Source organism: Armigeres subalbatus, chromosome 3 (genome assembly GCF_024139115.2).
Source record: "Armigeres subalbatus isolate Guangzhou_Male chromosome 3, GZ_Asu_2, whole genome shotgun sequence".
Classification (NCBI taxonomy): Eukaryota; Metazoa; Arthropoda; class Insecta; order Diptera; family Culicidae; genus Armigeres; species Armigeres subalbatus.
Genome location: NC_085141.1, coordinates 298,696,695 through 298,719,968, shown reverse-complemented (window position 1 = coordinate 298,719,968; position 23,274 = coordinate 298,696,695). Strand labels below are relative to the sequence as shown.

Sequence of the window (23,274 nt, the reverse complement as noted above, 5' to 3'; positions counted from 1 at the left end):
CGCGAGAATTGTATTGAAGATGAATTGAAATTGTATGAAAAAAATGATCGAAATCGAATTGAAATTGAATCGCAGTAAAATCGAAGCAAAGTCGAATTAAAATCGAATGGTTTCGAAAACGAAATCGATTTAATTTTTTTAAACCGAATTTGAATTAAATTTGCAATAAAATCAAGTCCAACTAAAGTTGGATTCAAAAAAATGAAACTAAATCGATTCTTGTTGAAATATTTAGCCTGCCTTACTCGAAGTTGGCCTTTTATTATAAGATAGTCCCTAAATATCAATAAAGAATGAAGAGTTCACTGTGTCTCATTAATTAGAATTTGATGATAGAAGTTGCTGCAATCAAACTTTTCTTAGAACCTGAAATAACCGAAATTCTTTAACTCTCTTACTTGATTATCCTAGAGGAATCTTCCTTTGTCGGCAAAACCAGAATCATGAATGAATGCCATCGACAGTATCGTTTCAACCTTGCGTGACTTGAACAGCGTTTATGGAAATCAAGTTCACCAGCGTTCAACACATCGGGATGATTGAATTACATCCTCGACCCCCAAAATGGCTTCCACACGCGCTCCATTGACAAATTGAGCTTATCACCCAGCAATAATCATCCCATTTGCGTTGCAAGACCTCCGTGCACAGTCTCGTGAGTCGTGCCGTAAAGGTCCCGAACCGATCGGATCGGTAGCGCGAGCAGCTGCTGCAGCGGCAGGCCACTCTCACTTCCATCCAAAAAATATGGCCAGACAGACCGATTTCGGACCTCTCCATTGATCCGTATACAGCCCTAAATCCTTATTGTTGTTGTCTAGATCGCATCTCCCACTACGGGGACTAGCGAGAGACAAGCAGGTGATCTTGCCGTCGTCGAATGGTGGACGGTTTATTTTTAGGATCCCTGCCGCGGTGGCGAAGCGTAAACTGGACGCGCGATCAAGACTATAATCAGTCTTAGCGCGATCGACATTCGATGGCACGGGTCGTGCCTGCTTCCATCTCCACATGCTTGAATTCATGCTAAAAATAGGCGTAACCATAATTTACCGCCTCTCCCCCATTTGATCGTATCGCCCGTAACGCAACAGTGAGGTCCAATTTGACGCTCGGAAGTCCGAAGAAGGAGTTGTCTCTTTTTGGCACGAGGCTCCAGTTGGGTAGCACTCGATCGTGGACGCGAGCTTTTGCCATGTGTGCGAGAGGTCCCAATCCGTACACGGAAGCGCCGTCTGTACATGCATGGCCGGATGGGGCTGAGTGAGTTAACACGTGGAACGTGCGGGCCGAAGTTTGCCGAAGCTCACGCATACAATCGAACGGAGTTGTAGCGATCGGTCGGCAAACACGATCGTCGCCACCGCTGGATCGGTTTTATATTATTTTATTTTCGTAATTTTATTATATCGACAGTGGTCAGCTGGAGCCATATGTAGAATGTTCCTCGTGCGAGCGGAGCACTAAACAATCAGTCAGTCAGTGTTCAGAGCCAGAGAGTTGCCGATCGTGTGTGTATTTTGTGCGTGTTGCGTTTCGATTTTTGTTTTGCGGCGATCGATCGTTCGAAAGCGATTGGCGAGACCAAGAAAAGGGAAAAACATATCGCAGAGACTGTTGCAATCAGTTTTTTTGGAGAGATCCGTCCGGGTGACAGCCGAAATTTGAAGGACGCAGATTGACCATAGGGAGCGGAAAGTTGACGCAACCGGTGACGGGATCGTTTGCAATTTTGAAGAAAAAAGAAGTTTTTGTGGATATCGATTACGATTGTCGAGTGTTGGCGACACGCAGATCGGCGGAAATCGACAAGTGATTTGTTTTTGTTCTTGGATACCGATGAAAACATCTGTGAGAAGAGTAGTCTTGTGAGACTAATGCGAGAGACAAAATACAGTTTAGGAGGTGTAGAGTTCAGTGATATTCAAAAACAAAAATCATATTGAAATATTCGTTCCATCGAAGAGCAATCAAAGTCTATCAAAGCAATCGGAGCATCGAACACAACCTGTTGGATCACCATAGCAACGAAAGTTCAACTGTCTGCCTACTGCGAGATTTACGATTCACTTTTCAGAAGCTGAAATGAAAAGTAATTGTACCGGTAAAAAACTAAGAGACGAAAACGACACCAGCAAACATCTCTGATTAAATAAGACATCGCCGCAGAGGGATTCCAATCTGAAAACGCAGAAGAGCAACCAAATCTAAAGATAAAAATAATCTCGAAAAGGGGATCAAAACATTAGAAAAGATCCCAAAAAAAGAAGCAGCTACTCTGCGGCCGAAGATCGACATCAGCGACGGCGGCGACGTGATTTTTCAACGAGCCAGCGGAGGTGTGTAGGAGGACAAGGTGCGTGATTGGCGCGGCTGTTGCAGGGAAGGCGAACAACCGTCGTGGGTATCATCGTGAGCGGCCGGCTGAGGGAAAAACTGTTGCTGCGGTAGCTGTCAGCGACGAGAAGAAGTGTGTACCGTCCAACGCAACAAACCAGGAGCGACTGTGTGTTCATCCATCTGTCAAAACAAACGGAGAGTGAGTGTCCCCCCGTCCAGTCCCGAAATAAGCATTCTTCAGTTCATTCGGGGTCGCGGATTTTTACGGGTGCGATTTTTCCTCCTCGAGGAAAACAGTCGGTTCTTGTGGTGCGCGAAATAGGAAAAAACAGTGACAGACACGGCCCCTTCCCAGAAAACTACGGTGCGGTAGGAACGAACCAACTCGCGAGTGGAACCGGAGGTTTACGACCGCCGGAAACGTCCGAAAGAATACTCCTGCGCGTGTGAACGTTCTTCTTGGTTGGAAAAGTGTGAAAAACCGGGTAGTGACGTGGGAAAACGAAGCAATTCGTGTGCTAGAACTTACGGAAAGCCGCGAGCGTGAATCTTCCTTTGGTGCCAGTTCCCAGAAAAGCCGCAAAAATTTGGGAAATAATGGATCCCAATGCAGCGCGTGACTCGCGCTACAATCTGAACTACAGTATGAGCATGATGAGCGAGACGCCGGAAATCTACGGAAATCCGAATGTTTCGCTGGCCCGGCCCCCTAGCGGGGGCCTCGTGGGCCAAGTCATGTCTCGCGGGGGTGGTCTTATGAGTGCCGGGAACGGACCACAGTGCGGTGCCGGTGGTGGCGGTGGCGGCGGAGGTGGAGGCGGCGGTGGCAGCCTGAGCCGCGGTATCAAACGAGCCAACTCGGACTGCTACGACGATGGCCGGCAGATGGTCGGTTCGCAGGGTCTGACCGGCCTCGAGGGGTGCAACGTTGGCTCGGATGTTGTGGACGAAAGCTACACCTCGCTGCAGCCGAAGAAGTCACCACCGAGCAACGGGAAGAAAACGAAGGGCCGTGTCAAGATTAAGATGGAATATATCGATAATAAGTTGCGACGGTACACGACCTTCTCGAAGCGCAAAACTGGGATCATGAAAAAGGTAGGTGGATGCTGTTTTGTTTTGGGAGATGGGATGTCTCCAGTTGTAAAATGTGTTGTTTTGTTCGCGGTGCAGTGCTGTAAACATCATTCATTCATAGATAGGGAACTGTCAAAATCAGCAGTTGTGAGTTGCGGGTGCATTACATGAGCATGTGTTGGTGGGAAGTGTTAGTGATTTTAACAGTTTCTACGAATACGCGAGAAATAAAGTTTTAAAATGCAAATTAAATCGTTACAGAAGATAAAATGCTGATAAAGTTGAGCTCAATTAAACCTCGTTCGAAGTGGAATTTTCTGAGCTGCCAACCATAAGCACAACAACGTGCAATGAATCAAACACTGTTATCTTATCGGCTACGATTGTTTGCTTTTATCTGCGAACTGCTGTGTTCGTTATTATTTATTTTTCTGGCGAAGTAATGGAAGATGACTGTTCATAAACCAACTTGAGTTTATTGTGATTGTCAACCTCTTCAAATATCCACGATTGATGTAACGGGCGTGGGCTACACTTCATTAGAACAAAGATCTTTGGTCAATATACATTTTCATTATTGGCATTATTGATTCATAGATTTTTTTTTGCACCTTAAATATAATTATCACCACCAACTTATGATGACATGACATTTTGTGAACGATAATTTATTAGTTCCTTCACAAAACTGGCAACCATGACCGCAATGTTTTTGTTCATTCACGCTCACCCACGAACGACACAGCTGAGAGCCGAGAGCGCGCTGTTGCCGCGTTGCGATCCTCTCTCGTAGCTCTGATGGCCCACCGTGCGCCCAGCAGCAGTGAGTGACCAGTGCGGCGATGTGCAGTGCAGTGCAACCATCAGTAGCTGTCAAATGAGAGTGAGAGTCAACGCACCGCAAATAAACGGACAAACGTGTTGCTTGCAACCGATGAACGATGGTTATTTTTTATGTTTCGATTTTCATGCTGCATGCTGCTGGCTGCACATTAACCTTTTTTTTCCATAGCCAGTCGTTTCGGCGTGTTTTTTGCTCATCGGTTTCATCTTCAACCGGTAGGCAAGGCACATTAAATGCCGAAGCAAAGGCGGTGATATGGAATATGTTTGTAGGGTTCTGTTTTTTGGTCGTGTCTGACTCCTCTCAATTGATGCAAGTATTTATGAATATGCTTCTGTTCTGTCGTTGCTGTTGTTGGATTTTTTTTTCTGTTTTGAGGTTTATCGATTTCACAACTTTTTCTGCTATTGGCACTGGTCTTGGAGTTTGTCGTGCGGCGCCGCATGTGCTTATCAGTATTGTTTGAGATTTGTTGCCTGGTGACTGACTGATTGGGGGCGCACGCTGATAAGAAGCGTATGAGACAATTGTGACCACGTTTTTGCGCTGTATTTCTTTGTTGATTAGAGTGGACACTGCAAAGTTGTCTCCTATGTCGGTATCTTTAAGATAAGAAATGGCTTGATGGCGGAAATATGTTTATCTAACTCTATTCTTTTCATTTCATTATTGTTTTATAACTCTTATTTAAAGTTTGTTGATCTTTGCTTCGAACCATATACCTGGCTAAAGTCGTGGTTAATGCATGCTTTTAACAAATAGATTCTTCTCAAATTTGGATAGCATTGTAAATCCTTAGCAATGTTTCATGTATTCAAATCTCATTCGATTTATCAGTCATTAGTAGAGAATTTGCCAAGGAAGTTCCGAAAAAACAATTCCCAAAAAAACAAAGTTTGAAGAATTCACGAAGAAATTGTGAAGAAACTGCTGAGAAAGTCCCACAGGATTTGCCGAGGAAGTTTTGAAGAATTTCCAGTACAATTAAATTTTAAAAAATATTGCCTAAAATGTTTCAAAGAATATCCCGAAGAATTTTTAGAAGATTTTGTATAGAAAATTTTCAAAAATTTGTCGAGAAAATTTTGAATAATATGTCGAAGAAATTTCGAACAGTTTGTCGTTGACTTTTCGAATAAACTGGCGAGCAATTTCACCGTTGATTCACGCCGCCGTCGCCGACGTGACGCACAAAACGCCTCTGCCGAGCAAAATCACGAAAAACGGCGTACACGTCTAGTAATTAGAGCCTATCAATCGATGCTAATCGAATACGAATAAACTATGAATTTGAATTTCCAGATTTCCAGATAAAAATAATCTGCCCCATCCGACATATGTATGCAAGAAGGCGGAAAGGATCTTTCCACGGCAGAATGCATATCGAATGGATGCAGTAGCATTCTGGCCATGATCTCTGAGCTGACGAAAAAGCCATTCACAATGTTATTGATTTTAGTTTACTGATGTTTCATTGAGGAAAACCATTGGGTTGAAATGATTCACCCTTTTTCTGCCTATGGTGGCTGTAGAAAACCACCATATTTTGTACCTTCCACTTGTTTGTTTGTCGATTAGTTGTTTCAACAACAAAAAGCAACATTTGGCACATCTTCATGGTTTCAATAGACTGACCTATGAAAGATTTTTTATCAAATGGCACGGGAAATGATGACTCATTGATGAGCCGTATTCAAAGAGCCATGAGCCATGCTAAAGAGAGCAAAGGCTCATACATCAACGATGCAATCGTGGACAGCCTTGCACTTTATCGATTCTGTCTGATGAACTACCCGGTCACATGCAGCACGAAGATATAGCTCCGCACCACTGTGCGATAAGGGGCATTTAGTATGTACACTTTTTGAGATGGTTGTGAACTACGCCGAAATCAATCACAATCAGAAGACAGCAAAATCTTTTGTGATAATGTAATTATTCTGTTCAAGAAGTAAGATCAAATCTATTAATTGATGGTTTTACACGTAGACAAATGTTTACTTTCAGTGTGCTCTCACTTAGTAATCAGTTCGCAGACGCCTTTCGAGATCGTCAATGAATGTTTGTTCTGCACACTCCGATAGATAAGTTTTAGATCAAGCATCAAACTCATGTGCAATGATTCTACAATCAGTCATGTAGGATCAACATTAGTCGTTCATTTATACAATTAAGAAGTCCAATATGATCTGGTTCAGTGATGGCGATGTTAAAGGCTTTTTGGAAATCTTTTTTTGTGTCGTAAAAGAAACATCTGGATACTTTATTGATCTGATAACGTCGAGTAAGCAGCTAGTTGCCAAATAACATTCAAACCTTATCATAGAAAAATTGGAATATATTTATCACCCTTTAGCAATAAGTATTATGGATACAATGATTCATGTAAACCCTACGAATTTACTTAAATGGATTTCCATGGCTGTCGAAACTAGGTGCAACCTCCCTACCGCCAACTGATTCCCCACCAGACCTTGCTAAGGTCGTTCACTTCATATCTTATCGGCTCAATTCTGCTGCTGCTGCTTCTTTTTCTGTTCTTTCGCTTCTATTAGAAGCCCTTATCTTACTGGTCGTCCAATTCCAGTCAAAATAATGACTGTAGCATGATTAATTCTCACGGTGGTCAGGCCACCATTGCGCCAACCGATTGAGAATTTTCTGTCCATGTTGAACGTGGTCGTGGTCAAAATAGTATCATATGGTATTTCACAATGTTATTATTTAACAACCAAAAAAATCATAAATCATGGGACAGGCACAACATTTGCTTAAATATATTAGTTTCAAATATTGAGATCTTTCAACAACTTGAGATCATTCAACCCAAGTAACCATTAGCACTATATTACGCCAAACCACCATATAGGGCCACTGTACGGCTATTTAAAAACTTATAAGCATTCAAGTAGCACTATATGGCCGATTTGGCGGAATATAGTGCTTATTGGTTACTTGGGAACCGTCTAAGACTACCATAAAAGTTCAACTCAATGGACGCAGTGGTTCTACGCCCCAACAAAAGAAAACCGTCTAAGACGAGTTAAGTATTCTCCATTTCATTCCACAAATTATTTCGATATCTTTGCAGATACGTATTTCGACCACAACTGTGTCTCGTACTTGACTCGACTTGACGAGAGTACGAGACACTGAAGACGACCACACAGTTGTGGTTGAAATACGTATCTGCAAAGATATCGAAATAATTGGTGGAATTAAATGGGGAATACTTAACTCGTCTTAGACGGTTGAATACATTCCACTAAAAAGAGCTTAAAATATTTTTTTGAGATCATTGTTTGGTATGTGCATGTTCCTAATAATTGAAATTACCCTTTTGTTTGATATTAGATCTACTCTTTTTGTTACTTTTCGATAATTTTTTTATTGGATTTCGATGAGTTTCACCTAGGATATTTTGATTCCAATTATCGCCATTAGCCATCGCCATTCAAGACTTTACATTCTTACAAACAAAACTTTTCTGGTTATATTCCTTGAAGAGGAGAAAACAAAAGCTGCTTATGATATGCTGCGGCCACCCTCATTGACCGATGCGAGGGTTCAACCCACTTCTAACACCTCTCAGATCAACACAGAGATTGTGAAGAGAGTGTTGAAGATTCTATTTTTCTAAAACCTTTAGAACCCAAAAATAGTAGTTTGTACAACTAGTTGCAAAAGATGATTTTTTCAACGTTTATCCAACGAGGCTTGCCGAGCTACGAGTGCTGAAAAAATCGAATTTCGCAACGAGTTGCACACTCTATTTTTTGAAATGACGAAAAATGGTTGATGGTTGATTCGTTTTACTCTTATACCTGAAAGTTTTCTTCTACACCATGGCTTCGTGATAACGGCTCAAAGTGAAACTGGTTAGATTCCGAATACCTCGCGTATTCAGAGGCACCAATCTAAATAAAAACGTAACGATTCACTGCCATCTTTTTATTTTGGCTTCGCTGCATGGTCGCAAGCATAAAAAAAGAAGATGACAGTTGCTCGTTGCTTCAGTGTTGGTGCCTTGAAAATGCGAGATCGGACAGAACTGGATTCCAAAAAGTTCTTCCTTAACATGGGATAGTTACGATGAAACGTCCTTCCAGTTTCAGTTGATTCAATTGTAACATCTGATCCATTTTGCCTCTTGATGACAAACTCTTCAAGTCCAATATCGCACGATAATTTGTTTTTTTTTTTCAGCGTTATTCTGGCGAATTATGTCGAATTCTACTTAAATTCGACTTTGACTGATCTGCCACCTTTTCTCCAACACCCAATAGGCCAAAAGAGAGTCGATTTTCGCACATGAATCCCGCCGAAATTTTTAAAGAACTGTATATCAATGCTATGGGGCCCTCCGCGTCTTACCGCACGGCTACAAAGCAAGACCATGATGTGGGTGGCTGGGTTCGATTCCCGGTGCTAGTCAAGGCAATTTTCGGATTAGAAATTGTCTCGACATCCATGGGCATAAAAGTATCATCGTGTTAGCCTCATGATATATACGAATGCAAAAATGGTAACTTGGCTTAGAAACCTCGCAGTTAATAACTGTGGAAGTGCTTAATGAACACAATGCTGCGAGGCGGCTCTATCCCAGTGTGGGGATGTAATGCCAATAAGAAGAAGAAGAAGAAGAAGAAGATATCAATGCTTGATTGACAAACTGTGGACGATTTCAATGATAATGGTATAACATATTTCATTTTTATTTTAATGTTGTAAAATGTCATTTGCATTCGTTTGTATAATTTTACCAAAACGTTTTTTTTTCAGAAAGTAGCTATCAATGAATTTTTAATTGGCTTCTGAAGAAAGTTATGATCAAATTAGTCAAATGATATGCAGATGACATTTTACAAGACTGATTGTAAGTGTTGCCGTTGTTTATCCATGGGATGGCATGGCACCATGGTTTATCCGGCGGTCCGGTGGTCCCATACATGAAATAATAAACAAACTCAAGTACCTTCGGTTGGAGCGCACAGGGGACAATCAGTCTTTCACCTCCCAAGTTTTGTAGAATTAAGCTTTTTCTGTCCAACAAACCATTATTAAGATCCCAGCAAACTTCAACGATTGTCTCATCTTTCTTCGTTTTCTCACGTATTTCCTGCACAGTTACTGTTGCAGGTGTGACAAAACGAATGTTATCCCTGTGGGGAATAAAGTAAGTCTGAAAAAAGCATTTGCATTTGTTCGTTACATTGGTGGATAAAGTGGAACTTATTTCTTATATTATGATAAAAATAAATGAAATAAATTAAAATTTTTAAATGACAATAATAGAAAAAATGATAACGAATTAAAAATTCAATCGTAGTATGCATTTGAAATGCCAGCATACCAAGAAGCTAATGAGAAGAAATTTGAAATTCAATCTAAGTAGGCTGATAGGGAATTCTAGATTATTCGAACAGTGAAAAAAACGATGATCATTCAGTGTTCTATTTTTGAGGCATGAACATGCGAATTATCCTTTGGTGTTCTGCGCTTGTTTTCGTTGGTAAAAGGAAAATATGGAAGACGGATTTGCTTGGCTACGACAATCCCCACCCTCCAAATCGAAAGATTTCGGCTCAAACACTGCCAATCTAGTGAGAGCATCGGCTAGATTCGTTGCCCCAGTGGCTGTGTAGTGGCTTGCAGCCCATCACCAACTTGAATGTTGTTCCTTGCAAATATAGCTTAAAGAGCTAAACGACTCAATCCAACGCGAGCACTTGCGTTCCATCTGAAAGTAGGGAAACTGCTCCTGGAATTCATCTCATGACTCCGATATTCATCCCATCAAAAACAAAGCAGTGGAAAGCAATTTTATTTGTTTCTTATTTTTGTGATTTTTCCAGCAGTGAGCATGCATGTTGACAAAAAGAAGCAACAAAATTGGTGCTGTATTTCTTTGTTTCGCGATGAAATGAATATATGTTCAGTGAGATGGAGATCGGGACAGTTCCCTTATTTGCGCTCAAAGTCTATCAGTGCTTTGCTTGTGTATGAAGTTATGCGGCGATCCCCTGTCTTATCTTGTTGCAACAGAACGGCTCCCAGGCCGGCTGGACTAGCATCCGCATCGTAGTATTTTTTACGACATTGAAAAACCCTAAATGCTTGATATTTACCACCGCTCGTTTAATGTTCAATGTCACTGGCTCTCGAAATTGCCGTAAAGCCGAAATCCTGCTTTCCACCTGTTTTACTACAAAAAGCCAATAAATCACGACCCAAACTCTCCTAACGGTCAACATTAAACACACACTTATCCCGATTTAATAGTACTTCATAGGATTGAAAAGAGCATTGAACCTTCGGTCGTGTTCTTCTTGTGAACTCCTCTATACTAAGCAATCACCGAGATACACTACAATCCATTCCAGCCATGTTACAAGTAAATTAACTACATTATTCTACTCGTTTATTCTCCTGACATTAAAAACCAAAGAAAAAAAATGTCAATCATTCTACCTGAAGACCCCTACTTCGTAATGAGGGTTGAATTTAAGCACGATTTCTCTGAAACCTCCAGCTGGTGATGTGCTTTTTTCACGTCAAGCTGGGAGAGTCTAATTTCCCCAGTCTACACTTCCCAAAAGCTCTTCTATCAGCGGGAGGGGATGAGTCTTACTCTTACACATAACCGCCTGGATGTCCCATGTTCACACATGTCAAAAATGTAAGGAGAAGATCTTGCATTGGTCTATGTGAGCACGGCGGTAGCTTTGCTGAATGGGTTGCACCGACTTATCGATTGGAACCACAACTAAAATTCCTTTGATTTTCCGGCTTGGATTTCAGCTTGAAACAATCCTTTTATCTCACATAGGGTAGTGAGCTAATTCCCGTCGTAGTTTGTACTACTTGGTTTTCAAGTCTAATTTAAACGCTAGCCCAACCACTGACTCTAACTAAGTTGTATGCAACATATATTTTAGAGTTCCTGCTTTCCATTGCATATTATTAGCGCAATGAACAAATCATGGTTTATTAGGAATCGGTATTCCAAAATACCCTTTCAGTTTTGTATATTTGTCTTACGAAAATCTGTTTTCGTCCATGAAAGTTTTCATTCGTCCATTCCAATATTCGCTGGTTTGACGTGAAATAAACGTGTTAGTATTAGTATGCGATTTCAACAAGTACACCAAATTATTTTTTTATGCGGTATATATGCACCGTGTTAAATAAAAATTGCATAAATTCATAGGATATTGGCCTGTTCTGAATATATTTTGTGATCATTGTAGAACATAGATTGGAAAATGTTTATGGACGATGTTCTTGGTTATCCAAGAAATTCCAGAAATAGAGGTCTTCAGATCTACACGCGTAATCAAAGATATTTGGCTTCATTTAAAATATGTTATGTGTCCATTGTGGTTTATAGAATAGAATATATGTATGGAAGATGTTCTCTGATATTCAAGAAATCTCTGAAGTGAAGGCCTTCAGATCTACACGTCATGTACAATAGACTATGTATATAGAATCTAACCATCCTGTTTTAATATTGTCATTAAATTATTGGATTGGCTTACAGTCACGAGCAGAGAATCAATTTTTCTTGGATGCGCATGAGAAACAAGCTTTGTTTTTGTCTGAGATAGTAATGACAAAGATCCGAAATTTTTTGTCAGCAACAAAAAAGAAGACAATTTTGTTGCTAACGTTTTATCCCCTTATTTCGCATTATCTCTACAGCAAATCTCGGTTTTAGGTTATCATAGTTTCTGCTTTTATAAAAATAAGCAGAATCGAGGATCTAACTATGATTACAAAATTAGCATCGTATTCTCGGAAATATCAGAGCGTGTAAGCCAAATGATTCTTGTCATATTGAGTTTGGGTTCTGACAAAGACTTGTTACGAGGTGCGTTTGTCAGTAACAAACTCTGTTGACAACAAAGAGTATATTGTTGAGCGTAGTTCGAATATTGATTCCCTGGTCACGAGTAATAGAGTTGATTACTTCATCACTGACGTTTCGAACAGAGATTAGGATCTTCTTCAGGGCTCTATGGCAGTATTTTTTTATAATGCTAATAAAAATGTGTGGATTGTTGGTAGTCTAGGCTAGATGTCATCGGCGATAACCTTTCAAGTTTTGGAATCAATTGATAACAAACACAAAATTATCATTTAAATGTTAACCTTACTAAAACAAATTTAATGTCAACAATGAAGTTCAATCTGGTGTTTGACATTGTGCTTTGATGTTATGTACATAAATCAATCGAGATACAAATATTGAACGATTCTTACTTACAAGCGAACTTTTATCAATGGATATTTTGGATATGTGATCGCTTGAGAGTATTGCCCATCCTCAATTATTTGAAAATTCGTTTTTTCTCATCACTGGAGCCCATTGTGGTACATTTAATAGAAATTGTGTACGGAAGTTGTGTGTGGTCATATACTCGAAGAGAATGTATACCGAAGTTCGACTGAAGATGCGCTAAACAACGTATCAATTAGTTTGACAGAAAAAACTTCGGGAGAAAGTTCGGTTCGGAAGTCCCGACTTCCAAATTCTATGTTGGTGCTACGACGACAATATATGTTAATTGCATTGACACCTCTTAAAACACTGAAAAAAATCAATTTCGTCAAGAAAAAGTTTTTTCTATAAAAACTTTTTTTCTTCAAAAGTGTCCAGCTTGCGATGTATGGACGGTTGGTAGAGATCATAATCACCTAACCTGAGACAACATTTCGTCCAAATCGAAAGGGGCGTTTTTTTTGCAAATCAACTTTCAATTTTACATCTGATTTTTTTCAGTGTAGGACTCAATTTAGATTTTTCGAATATTTTTGTTAGAAAGTGTGACTGACTTTGCGATAGTCACCCATATAACACTTTTTTGTAGGATGCGAGTATATCCATTTACAAAAATCAGTAAAAAATGTTTGGTCCTTTTTAAAAGATCAAATTTGGAAAAACTGAGTATGCACTTTGCTTTTTACATCACCTTTCAAAATATAGACCAAAAAATCTACAAAAAGTCAAAAAAAAAAAAAAAAATAATAACACTCAAAAAGTTCTATTTTGGCTTCGTGCATTTTTATTATGTTTTATAATACCAAAAAAAGCCATTAATTTCCGCTAGATGGATTATTCTACGGTTTTTAATGGATAAAAAAAATCTTGGATAACTGGACAAGCTATTTTTGACCTCATCCATAATAATTATCATGTCAGTCAATTTCTAAAGTTTTCAATAAGTTTGTTTTCGATTCCAGTTCAAAAAAATTTCCAAGTACAACCCCATTTAGACCGCATAAAAAAGTTTTGACGGCACTACCATTCGGTAAAATCCTCCAGTCTGTCAAACGACTAGCACAAGTGCTGCACATGTACGTGGGTAGTGTTGCCGTCATCTTTATACTATGACTTTTTTCCCCTTATTTAATGTTTCGGAATAGTAGAAATTTTTGGTATACAAGACAAGTTTGGATGGAATAAATTTAGTTGGAAGAAGTTACTGTTATTATGCTAGCGAAAATTTATTGAACAAACAAATTTTATTGACTGTATGATGTATAATCAGATGTGCTACATAGGATTATTTAAGTTCAAATCGTCAGTTTGGCAACGCGTTCTTCAACCGTAAACAAGGCGACGAAGAAAAAATAATTCAAAACCTTCAGAGTTCTAAAAAATTGATTATTTTAGCGCCTTTCGGGAGTTTTTGAAGAATATTTTCTCACTCCAGCAATAGATATTGCTTTGATTTAGTATGCAGTGGAAAACTAGTGTTAAAAAGTGCCGTACAAGTGAGTGAAATTCGTGGACTTTGATGGCGATGCTGCGTGCCTTTTCCAGGAGAAGAAGCTGCTGGATTTTTTTCGTCGCACGAATAAGGTAGGAAATTGAGCAAATTATCTGGATCGCAAAGTTTGATCGAGGTGTTTTCAAAGGAAATAACACCGGAATGTGATTTCAATTAGCTCAGGTCATAGTGTACACTTTTTTCTATCCCACCCGGGTGTAAATTCGTTGATGTGAATTATCATTCGCGAGTATTGAGTGATTCAGAATTTAATATGACGGGAATTAGAGCCATGGATGAATTAGCGCATAACCCAGACGAGCTCGGTGGTCTAGTGACTACCGCTTCTGCCTTGTAAGCAGGAGGTCATGGGTTCAATTCCAGGCTCGTCCCTTTCCTACTTTGTATTTCTATCTTAGTTCTTTCGGTGTTTCACGTTATACCAAAACGATTCCTACTGTTATAACCTTCCACGCAATCCCAAAACCTCATGTGGCACCTATGAGAGGTCGTAGAGTTCTCTGCATCTTTCTTAAGTAGGTGTCCAACAAACCATCCTTTCCCTTCCTCAGCATTCGCAAGGACGTGGCCAGGACAGATCTCGACTATTGGAGAGTGCATTGCTTCCATCTAAGAGTTAGTGATTAGTCCCAAATCAATATCTGTGGTAACGGATGAAAGTGATGCTACTCTCATACAATAGTCTTGGCTTGTACCACCTACGAATTTGTGCGAACTGCTAAATGCTAATGCTAATGCTAATGCTAATGGATGAATTAGCGCACAACCCTACATCTTTAGTAGCGTAACCCGTCAGTTTTCTATCAACTAATTCGAAAAGGATTCAACGATAATACTTAAAAACTTAAAAAACTTAAACTTAAAAGCTTAAAACCTAGTTGCCTCATCAATGATACATATTTGCGTCGGGTCCGGAGGCTATGATCATGGGAATGCCGATGCCAATAACAATGATAATACTAGATGACATTGATTATTTAGCAACTTTGATTCTCGGCGAAAAATATGTTTGCTGAGGCTCGGCTGTGCGAAACTCGGTAAAAGTTGAACAAATTGCTGAGATACCGGTAAAAAAAATTAAGTGTGTAAATCTTCATGAATTTGGTTTAAAGTTGGTCTGGCGACTTCAATCAAGTTTCTCATTAAAATAGAGAGGGGACACTTGCAATATGGATTACTAATGAGCAGGTGAACAAAAAAAGTGATACTTTTCACGCGGATTTTTGTTTGAACTTCTTTTTTTATTTATGCAGGATGAAAAAACCCCTGGGGTTTGACTATTCATTTTATTATTTGTCATTTCTCTCAGAGGCACAAAACCTACTCTTCTTTTCGAAATTGGTTTACAAAGTGTTTTCACCTATCAGCTAACCCAATGAACTTATTGTTCTTTGAAGGACTGGGTAATAATTGTTTTTTTTTTTGTTCAGGCTACTGGACATATTGCATTAAATTATTACTCAAATATTTTTTTTGTTTTTTCGTGAGCGAACATCTTTAATTTTGATAATTGTTTCATTACATGCGGCAAACTATTGAAAAATATCACTCCTTCATGTGTTATTCTTTTTAGATAGATGCTCTATATGTGCCCTCCAAAATAACGTTTCATCTAAAATCATGATATTTGTATTCCTTAACTTGTTCTACCGGTATGTGTTCTAAGTTCAGTTGTAAATCGGTCGGAGGTCGGTCATACTGCAATTGGAATACGATTGATTTTGTTTTGGTAACATTCATTGATAAAACATTTTGTTTGAAGTAATCTTGAAGAATAACGAGGTCTGATTGCATACGATTTAATATCCTTTCAACTTGTTTGCCCCTGTAGAATGATGTCGGCAAATAATCGCAATTTCTCTTTTAAAGGAAGTTTTACCAAATCATTAATGTAAAGCAAGGATAACAACGGCCCTAAACTTGTTCCGTGAGGCAATCCTACTGTAACGTAACGTTGAGGGCTACGGCGATGGCTGCGAAATTCGATAAATTGTGATCTAGATTTTTAATAACTATCAATTGCACTGTCTGGCTACCTGCTACTTCTCGTATTCCTAATAACTCAAAATTAGATTTGAGGATGCTGTGTCAATACTTGGCGTAAATCAATAAAAAAGCCCCCCTACAATATCTTTGGAATCAAAAGCTTCAAGTATATCATCAACAGACTCTATGCAAGCTGTCTCAGTACTGCAACCTTCTCTAAACCCGACCTGATTAAAATAAAATATTTTATATGGTTTATGAAACTCGTAACTCGTTTAGCTAAAATTTTCTCTAATATTTTACTAAATACCGATATTGACGAAATTGGTCTATAATTACTTCTATCTTGTGGATTTCCTCCTTTAAATACGGGTGTTACCCTTAAATTTTTTAAGCAGCTTGAATATATTAAAAATTATAGACAAAATTTTTGCAAATATATCCCCATAACTTTTTAGATAGGCAGTAGAAACGTTATCTGAGCCGGCGCATTTATTTGGCGATAATTCAAAAATAACGTTTTAAATTTGTTGGTTTCCAATGAATTTAAAATCATTCATTCATATCGAATGCTGGCGGACGGTAAACAGCACAAATATGTAGATGTTCAGCTAGTAATAATTTGATGCGAATTTGAATAAATTAAAAGGTATGATGAGAATTATTATCTAAATAAAAAACATCGAATTTATAAATAGTACGAATGGAAATCATTAGCCCACCACCTTTTCGACTAGACTTACTTGAATTAATTTTATTAAATTTCATACGTTGCCATTTGGTCAGTTTTTCACTCCACCGGTCTTTGGTTATAGGGTTGCTGCTTATGATCGCATATCAGATTTTTCCACAGCAGCATTTTCTCATTTTGAGTAATATTTCATTATTTTCAAATTATTTGTATTAATGTTATTGCTGGTGCATGGACCGATGCTCTCGGGACTTGTACGGGACTGGTCCGATTGTTCTTGGAGTGACTGTCATTTCCGCCATTTCTGGACGGTTGTTCTTATTTCCATACCTACCATCACCCGAATAGTTGGGATGCGATACTTTCGCCGGCAACCGTCGGATCGGATTGGGTGAATCGTCAAAATTGAACATCGGTTCGTAGGTGGAGGTTCTCGATGGTGATGGCACGTGGACACTTTTCGGTGTAAGTGTGGTGGGTCGAGTAGGAAACAGTTGATGAGGCGTCAGGGGGAGTGCGGGATTCGGGGGAGGTGGATAAGTTCTCCATTTCCTGACAACTGATTAGAAAAGGCGTATTGATATACATTGGTCGGTCGAAGTGGTAACATTCGTCACATGCGTCGTAGCCGAGTCCATGAGCACCATTTTTCGACTCATTTAATTGAACGCTGAAAAGCAAATCTAATCTACCATTGTCAACCTTTGTTGTTTTCGATATCGTCTTAATTAATCAGTCCCTCCTGTCAATTGAGAACCGAGTCATTGGATTGACAGGCAGTCAAAGAAATGGGAAATCTCATGGAAAATTTATTGTCTCTGATTTAATATGTATTATTGAAGTCGAAATAATTTTTGTACCAATTGTGGCAATTGTCGCTCAAAAAAATGGTTTTCAAACTGCTATAATATTTACTAACAGTCAAGTTCTTGCTGCATTCAATTGAACAGACAGCACCTAAGTCTTGACCTTAGTACTCGATAGGGATCTCAGTATTTAATAGAGATCTACGTAAGCTATGCTCACATTCGGGTTAAAAAGTTCAATTGACATTGACGTTTCACAGCACTGGCGCCAGCAATCGATACATATTCGAACACCCAAAAAACAAATCTTACAATTATTGTTTATCTTGGCATATACAATTCTGCACGGTTTGAATACAAGAAATGAAAGCTTTTTATATAGATACTGTTGTAGTAAAATAATACAAAATTGTTAGTTTCCAATACAACGATTGTTTATGTTATACAATTCTTATGCAGAACTGTATTAAAATCTCCCATCCGCTGGTTAGGTAAACTGATGTCGCCTTTCTGAAAGTAGAACCTCCACAGGACCGTGCTTGGGTTGGTCTACTAACGGCGCCTTCCATCGTGGTCGAGCCGCTGTCACTGCTTTCGGCGGTAGTGGTTGTTTTCTTGCTTGCCAGAGCCGGAACCTCAACCGCTGGACTCGGACTGCTGTACGACCACGCGATGTCTTTCGGTAGCTGGGGCTGCCTAAAAAAGACACTGTCGTGGCACAAGTGGTGTGGAACTTTGGTTTTATGTGATTTGGAAGAGGGTGCTGGTGGTAACATCAGAAAAAAGACGCACGTTCGACACTTTTAGTATTTCCAGGACTTGAAGGGTTAGGGAGTGTGCCCGATCTGCGAGGACGGGCTAAGGCTCTCTTGAGATCTTCCGTATGGCTATCGTTGGCATCTCGTTCAAAAAAAAATAACAACCGCAGAACAACGGTTTGTCGCTTTCCTTTACGATGCACTCTGCTGCGGTGCGCGTTCCTTTTTTCCATGCAAGGGCAATTAGTCCTCCTTAGAAACTTCCGGCGGCGGATGTAGACCGTATCGCTTTTTTTGGTTTTTCTGTTTCTTCGCATCCACGAGAAATAATTTTCATTTTCTATATAAAAGATAAATTTAAGAAAAAAAAGTTCTGAATTTTTTTTTTATGTGGATGATATCTTTAAATTTTTGTAGTTCTCGTTGATTTTGGTTTCATTTTCAATTTAAATTTTCCGGAACGAGTTTGGAAAAGAAACTTCTCGTATATAAAAATAAATTAGTCTGTGTTCATTCCGGATAACTTGGAAACTGTTGAATAGTTTTAATTAACTGAAGATCAGGACACAGAACAAATACTTTCAATAAGCCAATAACAAAGATTTACCCTTCAACATTTCTGACAAAAGTTTTTCTTAGAATCTACAAAGAGTTTTCACCAGGGAATGAGTCCTATTCATTACCCAAACCATTTCGGGTAATAAGCGAATATCAGCTTAAAAAAATCGTCTAAATTTCCTCTAGTGTATTTCCTATATTTGTGAAAAAAAAAAATCAGATTTGACTTCTTAAATTATTCAATAATATCGCCTGAAGTCCTATCGAGGCTTTCATCGGAACATATAAAATAAATCGTAAATGCAACAAAAAAAAACCTTTCAAATTTGTTTGGTGAACAATTTCAACATATTTTTTTTAAACAAATGCCTTGAAAGATTATCAACGGCTTTCTTCAAAAATTTTGTGAGGTTGACGGAAGTTCCTACACTAGTTTATCCAAAACTTCCAATTGTCTGCCATCATAAGTTTCCTTGCTGTTCGTTCAAAGATTTCCTTCTTCAAGATTCTCCAAGGAATAATTCAAAAAAATATTCATACTTCACACTCAGAAATTACTCAAGTAGAACAATTGAGATCGATTTGGTGGCCACAAATTTATAAAGCATGATTTGCTGGATATGAAACCCATGAAATCGCATATGGCTTGAGCGGTACTATGAAAGTGGCAAGATGTAGCAATGTTTTTGAATGTTTTCAGGATAATGGTCCCCAAACAATCCGCTGAGAAAATTTTCCAAGTTAATTCCCTTGGAAAAAAATACCTATCAAAAGTTTCAGTTCATCTATCTGGCATCGGTGGTGGCAAAAATTTATCTATCTGGCATCGGTGGTCATATGGCATCATATGTGAGGAGGAAGTTTGCAATAAACCAATTGAACTTTACTTGATTTTTCAATAATAATAATTTATACATAAATTTGAAGATAAGTAGTATTTTATTTTCACCTGTTCACCTGTTTTCATTTTCAAAAGCATTGAAGTCTGTAGCAGGTTGGTGCAATATCGAAAGATATTTCATCAGACCTCATTTTGATCAACATCCATATCTTATCAGCCTAATTAGAGCTTCTCGACTTTTCCAGCGTTTTTGTTTTTAAGTTAGATTACCTCTTATCACTTTGGTTCAAATAGGAAGCAGATACATATAAAGTTCGAGACTCTTTCGGTACCGCGTGGAGTTTGCACAAAGTGGATGGTTATTGTTGTCATCACTGCTGCATGTCCATTCTGTGTACCTACTCGATTGCTTCAGTTCCTGGTTCACCGATGATCTTCAACATTGTCAGGATTGTCATAATTTCCTACATCTGTTTATGCCTTTAATTGATTTTTTTTTCGTGAACTCAGTACTTTACATTAATAACGTAAAAAAGCTGGTAGGATGACTAAAAAATGATCCAAACTATAAGTTTATCACGTCGTTAAAATTTGTTTCAATCAACAAGCCCCAGATGAATACCCATTCGATCAATCCGACAGCAGGAGAAGCAAATTCAAAAACTAAAATTATGCAAAAGTAACGACTAATTAATTTTAGTAACGGCACCAATTATCCTCCTCCAAATGAGGCAGCACTCGGTAGTAGTAAACTCGATCAAGTCAGAGTTCCACCCCCTTTCGCACCTGCAAAGCTGGCTGGCCGCAGTTGTCGCCGGCTGTAATTAAAACCTTTATGAGCGATTCCGATCAACCTGGTTTGCTGGTTGCCGTCGGTTGTCGGACCCGATTTCGTCACCATTCTTTGCAAGTGTCGTCTCTGACTCAGCCGTCCGAGAGATGGAAAAGAGGACAACGCATTTTGCATACCGACCGAACGCGCTCCGTTTGGCAAAACATCACTTTTTGCACCTCGCTGTCGATTGTTGGGATGCTGAATGGTGGTAACCCATCGGCGTCGCCGCCGCCGCAGGGACAACCCACTAAGCCATAAAACTGCGCCTGTGTTTCAACACGAGCGCAAACATCGGTTTCAGGTTGCTCTTGTTTATAATAAAATAATTACTTTGAATTTTCGTTGCGTGTTATCATTCTTGTACCATAAAAAGGGAATACAATTCGTTTGAACAAATCGGCTCATGCTGTCATGTGCCATAGACCATTTTTAGGTCCTGACCGACGGCGAATTGATTATTGGCTGTTGGTTAGGATTCGAAATTGTGTCTTCCCTCCTTAGATGTTTTATTATGGTATTTCTAATTTGAGTGCTTTAAAAAAATAACAATTCTAAATTTTAACTACAGTACACTGGTTACAAATTGCACCTAAGCCGAAATATAGAACAATGATTGATGATACTTGATTATTACGACAAGTCTAGTGTGCATCATGATAGGTAGATTGATAACACATTTCTCCTGTGCGATCACGCTTTTATCAGAGTTGTAACCAACCCGCTTGTCAAGGCTGCAGCGCTCAGAGATACACCGAGAGAGGGGGTGCGCGCGCGAGAAGATAATTAACGACGTCGGATGACCGAACTACCACAAAATCTTCGCAGCCCTGACTGATCCTCTCTGAACCAAACACGCATCGTAAAAGTTTTACGTTTATGCTTTTTTTTCCTTGCGTTGTTGTCAGTGACGGTGTCGTTGGCGTGGACATTAGGCGCAAGCAGCAGAAGTTCCAACCCGCCGTCGTCGCCAGCCGTCGAGCATCTGGTGGGCTCGCGTAATTGCAAAATGGCCAATTATTCGCCCCTTTCTCTTTTTTGTCGTCGTAGGTGCGTCGGTCGGTCGGGAAGACGGGCGTGTGTTCCCTGATCCTTGGCCCGAGTTTCGACAGGAATCCCGCCAGGATGATTAATAAATAAATAAAAGTCCAATAAAATGTGTTCATTAATTTTTTGTTCTCCTGTTGAGTTGCAGAAAGGAAAAAAAAATTGTTAGGCGAACCAGGGCGTCGAGATGAGGATCAGTTTTCGGTCTTTTTTTATGAACGGTCCAAAAATTGTTTATAACACTTGTTTATTCGGAATTTCTTATATGTTCTTGGGCGTCTTTTCAGCAGATCATGCAATGCTAATGAAAAAGTGCGAGAATTTAAAAACCGAAATCATCCAATTACATCGTCGCACATGTTTTAAGCATGATTTGTATGCGAAGCAAATGCTTGTAAAGAGCGACAGTTTGCCTTTTTGTGATACAGTGTGGGCGAATAAGAAAAGAGAGAGAAAGAGAAAGAGACGTTCCACCTAGAACAATTTAACTATTGGCAAGAAAACAATATTAACGAATGAAACGAATTGTGTTTCAATTATCGATTCAATGATGATTCTTTTCACAATCATCTTATCAAAGGTATTTAAATTCAAAAAAATATAGCTTTAAATCGTGCATATTGTACGAGAAAAACAACAAATTGCGAATACCCCAAAATATTATTTGCACTATTTTGCTACATAATTTCGGAATATTTTCTGAACTTGTGTGTTACAGAGAGTCAAACATACTGATTTACAACACACTTCAAGCCATCTGTGTGATTTTAGCGCATGTATTCAGAGGGAAAAAATTGTATACATTGTTTTTATTTGTCAAAATATCTTGAATTTCAATTTCTATTGAAGGCTATCACTTTACTGCAAAAGCGAGTCTTGTAAGAGAATCGAAGATTCATAGTGTCAATCGACTTAGTTGGACAAAATGAGCAAATTTCTGTCCGTCCATCAGTATGTGTGTAAGTTTACAAAAGATAAGCAAACAATCTACCAACTTTTCATGACTGAAAAGACTGCTGGAAAGCCAGAAAATAATGTTTTAATCGGTTATTAAGATGCGCCACGTACAATACATACCCCTACGTAATATGGATAAAAGTATTTACAATCGCTTTCCTTCAACTGACTGCATTGCAACTAAACTGATTCAATGTGGAATGTTGTGCCTTCATTTGTTGTTGAAAAACGGACCTTGCAATACGTTAAAAATGCCAACTAAAAGGGAGATCCGAGGAACGAAGAGTCTAATTTGTAACGATTAATTTTCAGTTTTCAATCTATTTTCTATCTATTTTATGTGTACGTTACAAGTACGTTTAATGTGTATTGAAGGAGTATTAGATAAAAATGGACAAAAATCTCATCATGAGTTCTTTTTCGGAATGGACAAGGTTTATTGGTAGTTTAACCTTTAAGGTCACTCCTGACGGAATCGAAGTTTAAAAGTGCTCGCGTTTTCGGGGGCACACCACTCGATACGGAAGCAACGCACAGCTGTCATTTTTATTATTTCACGCATGCTGCGACGCAGCAAAGTTAAATCAACAAAAATTACAGTTGTGCGCCGCCTCTGAATCGAGTGGTGTGCCCCCGAAAACGCGAGCACTTTTAAACTTGGATTCCGTCAGGAGTGACCTTAAGTACTGGTTGCGGTTTCCAATAAGTAAATCGACCATTATCATGTTTTTCGAAACAAA

The 23,274-nt window shown here is 39.1% G+C and overlaps 1 protein-coding gene across 8 annotated transcripts in view; it reads left to right on the top strand.

Annotated features, from left to right (window-relative positions):
- Positions 1-1,408: 1,408 nt before the first annotated feature.
- Positions 1,409-23,274, top strand: part of LOC134224953 (serum response factor homolog) — a 738,652-nt gene continuing 716,786 nt past the window's right edge. For 3 of the 8 annotated variants that reach the window (XM_062704633.1, XM_062704632.1, XM_062704635.1), the window contains exon 1: positions 1,410-3,438. In XM_062704633.1, the coding sequence (XP_062560617.1) occupies positions 2,938-3,438 (501 nt within the window). In that variant the 5' untranslated portion in view covers positions 1,410-2,937. Of the gene's footprint in view, positions 3,439-23,274 lie in introns of all 8 variants that reach the window. The other 5 variants (XM_062704637.1, XM_062704638.1, XM_062704634.1 and 2 more) reach the window with 2 other exon arrangements.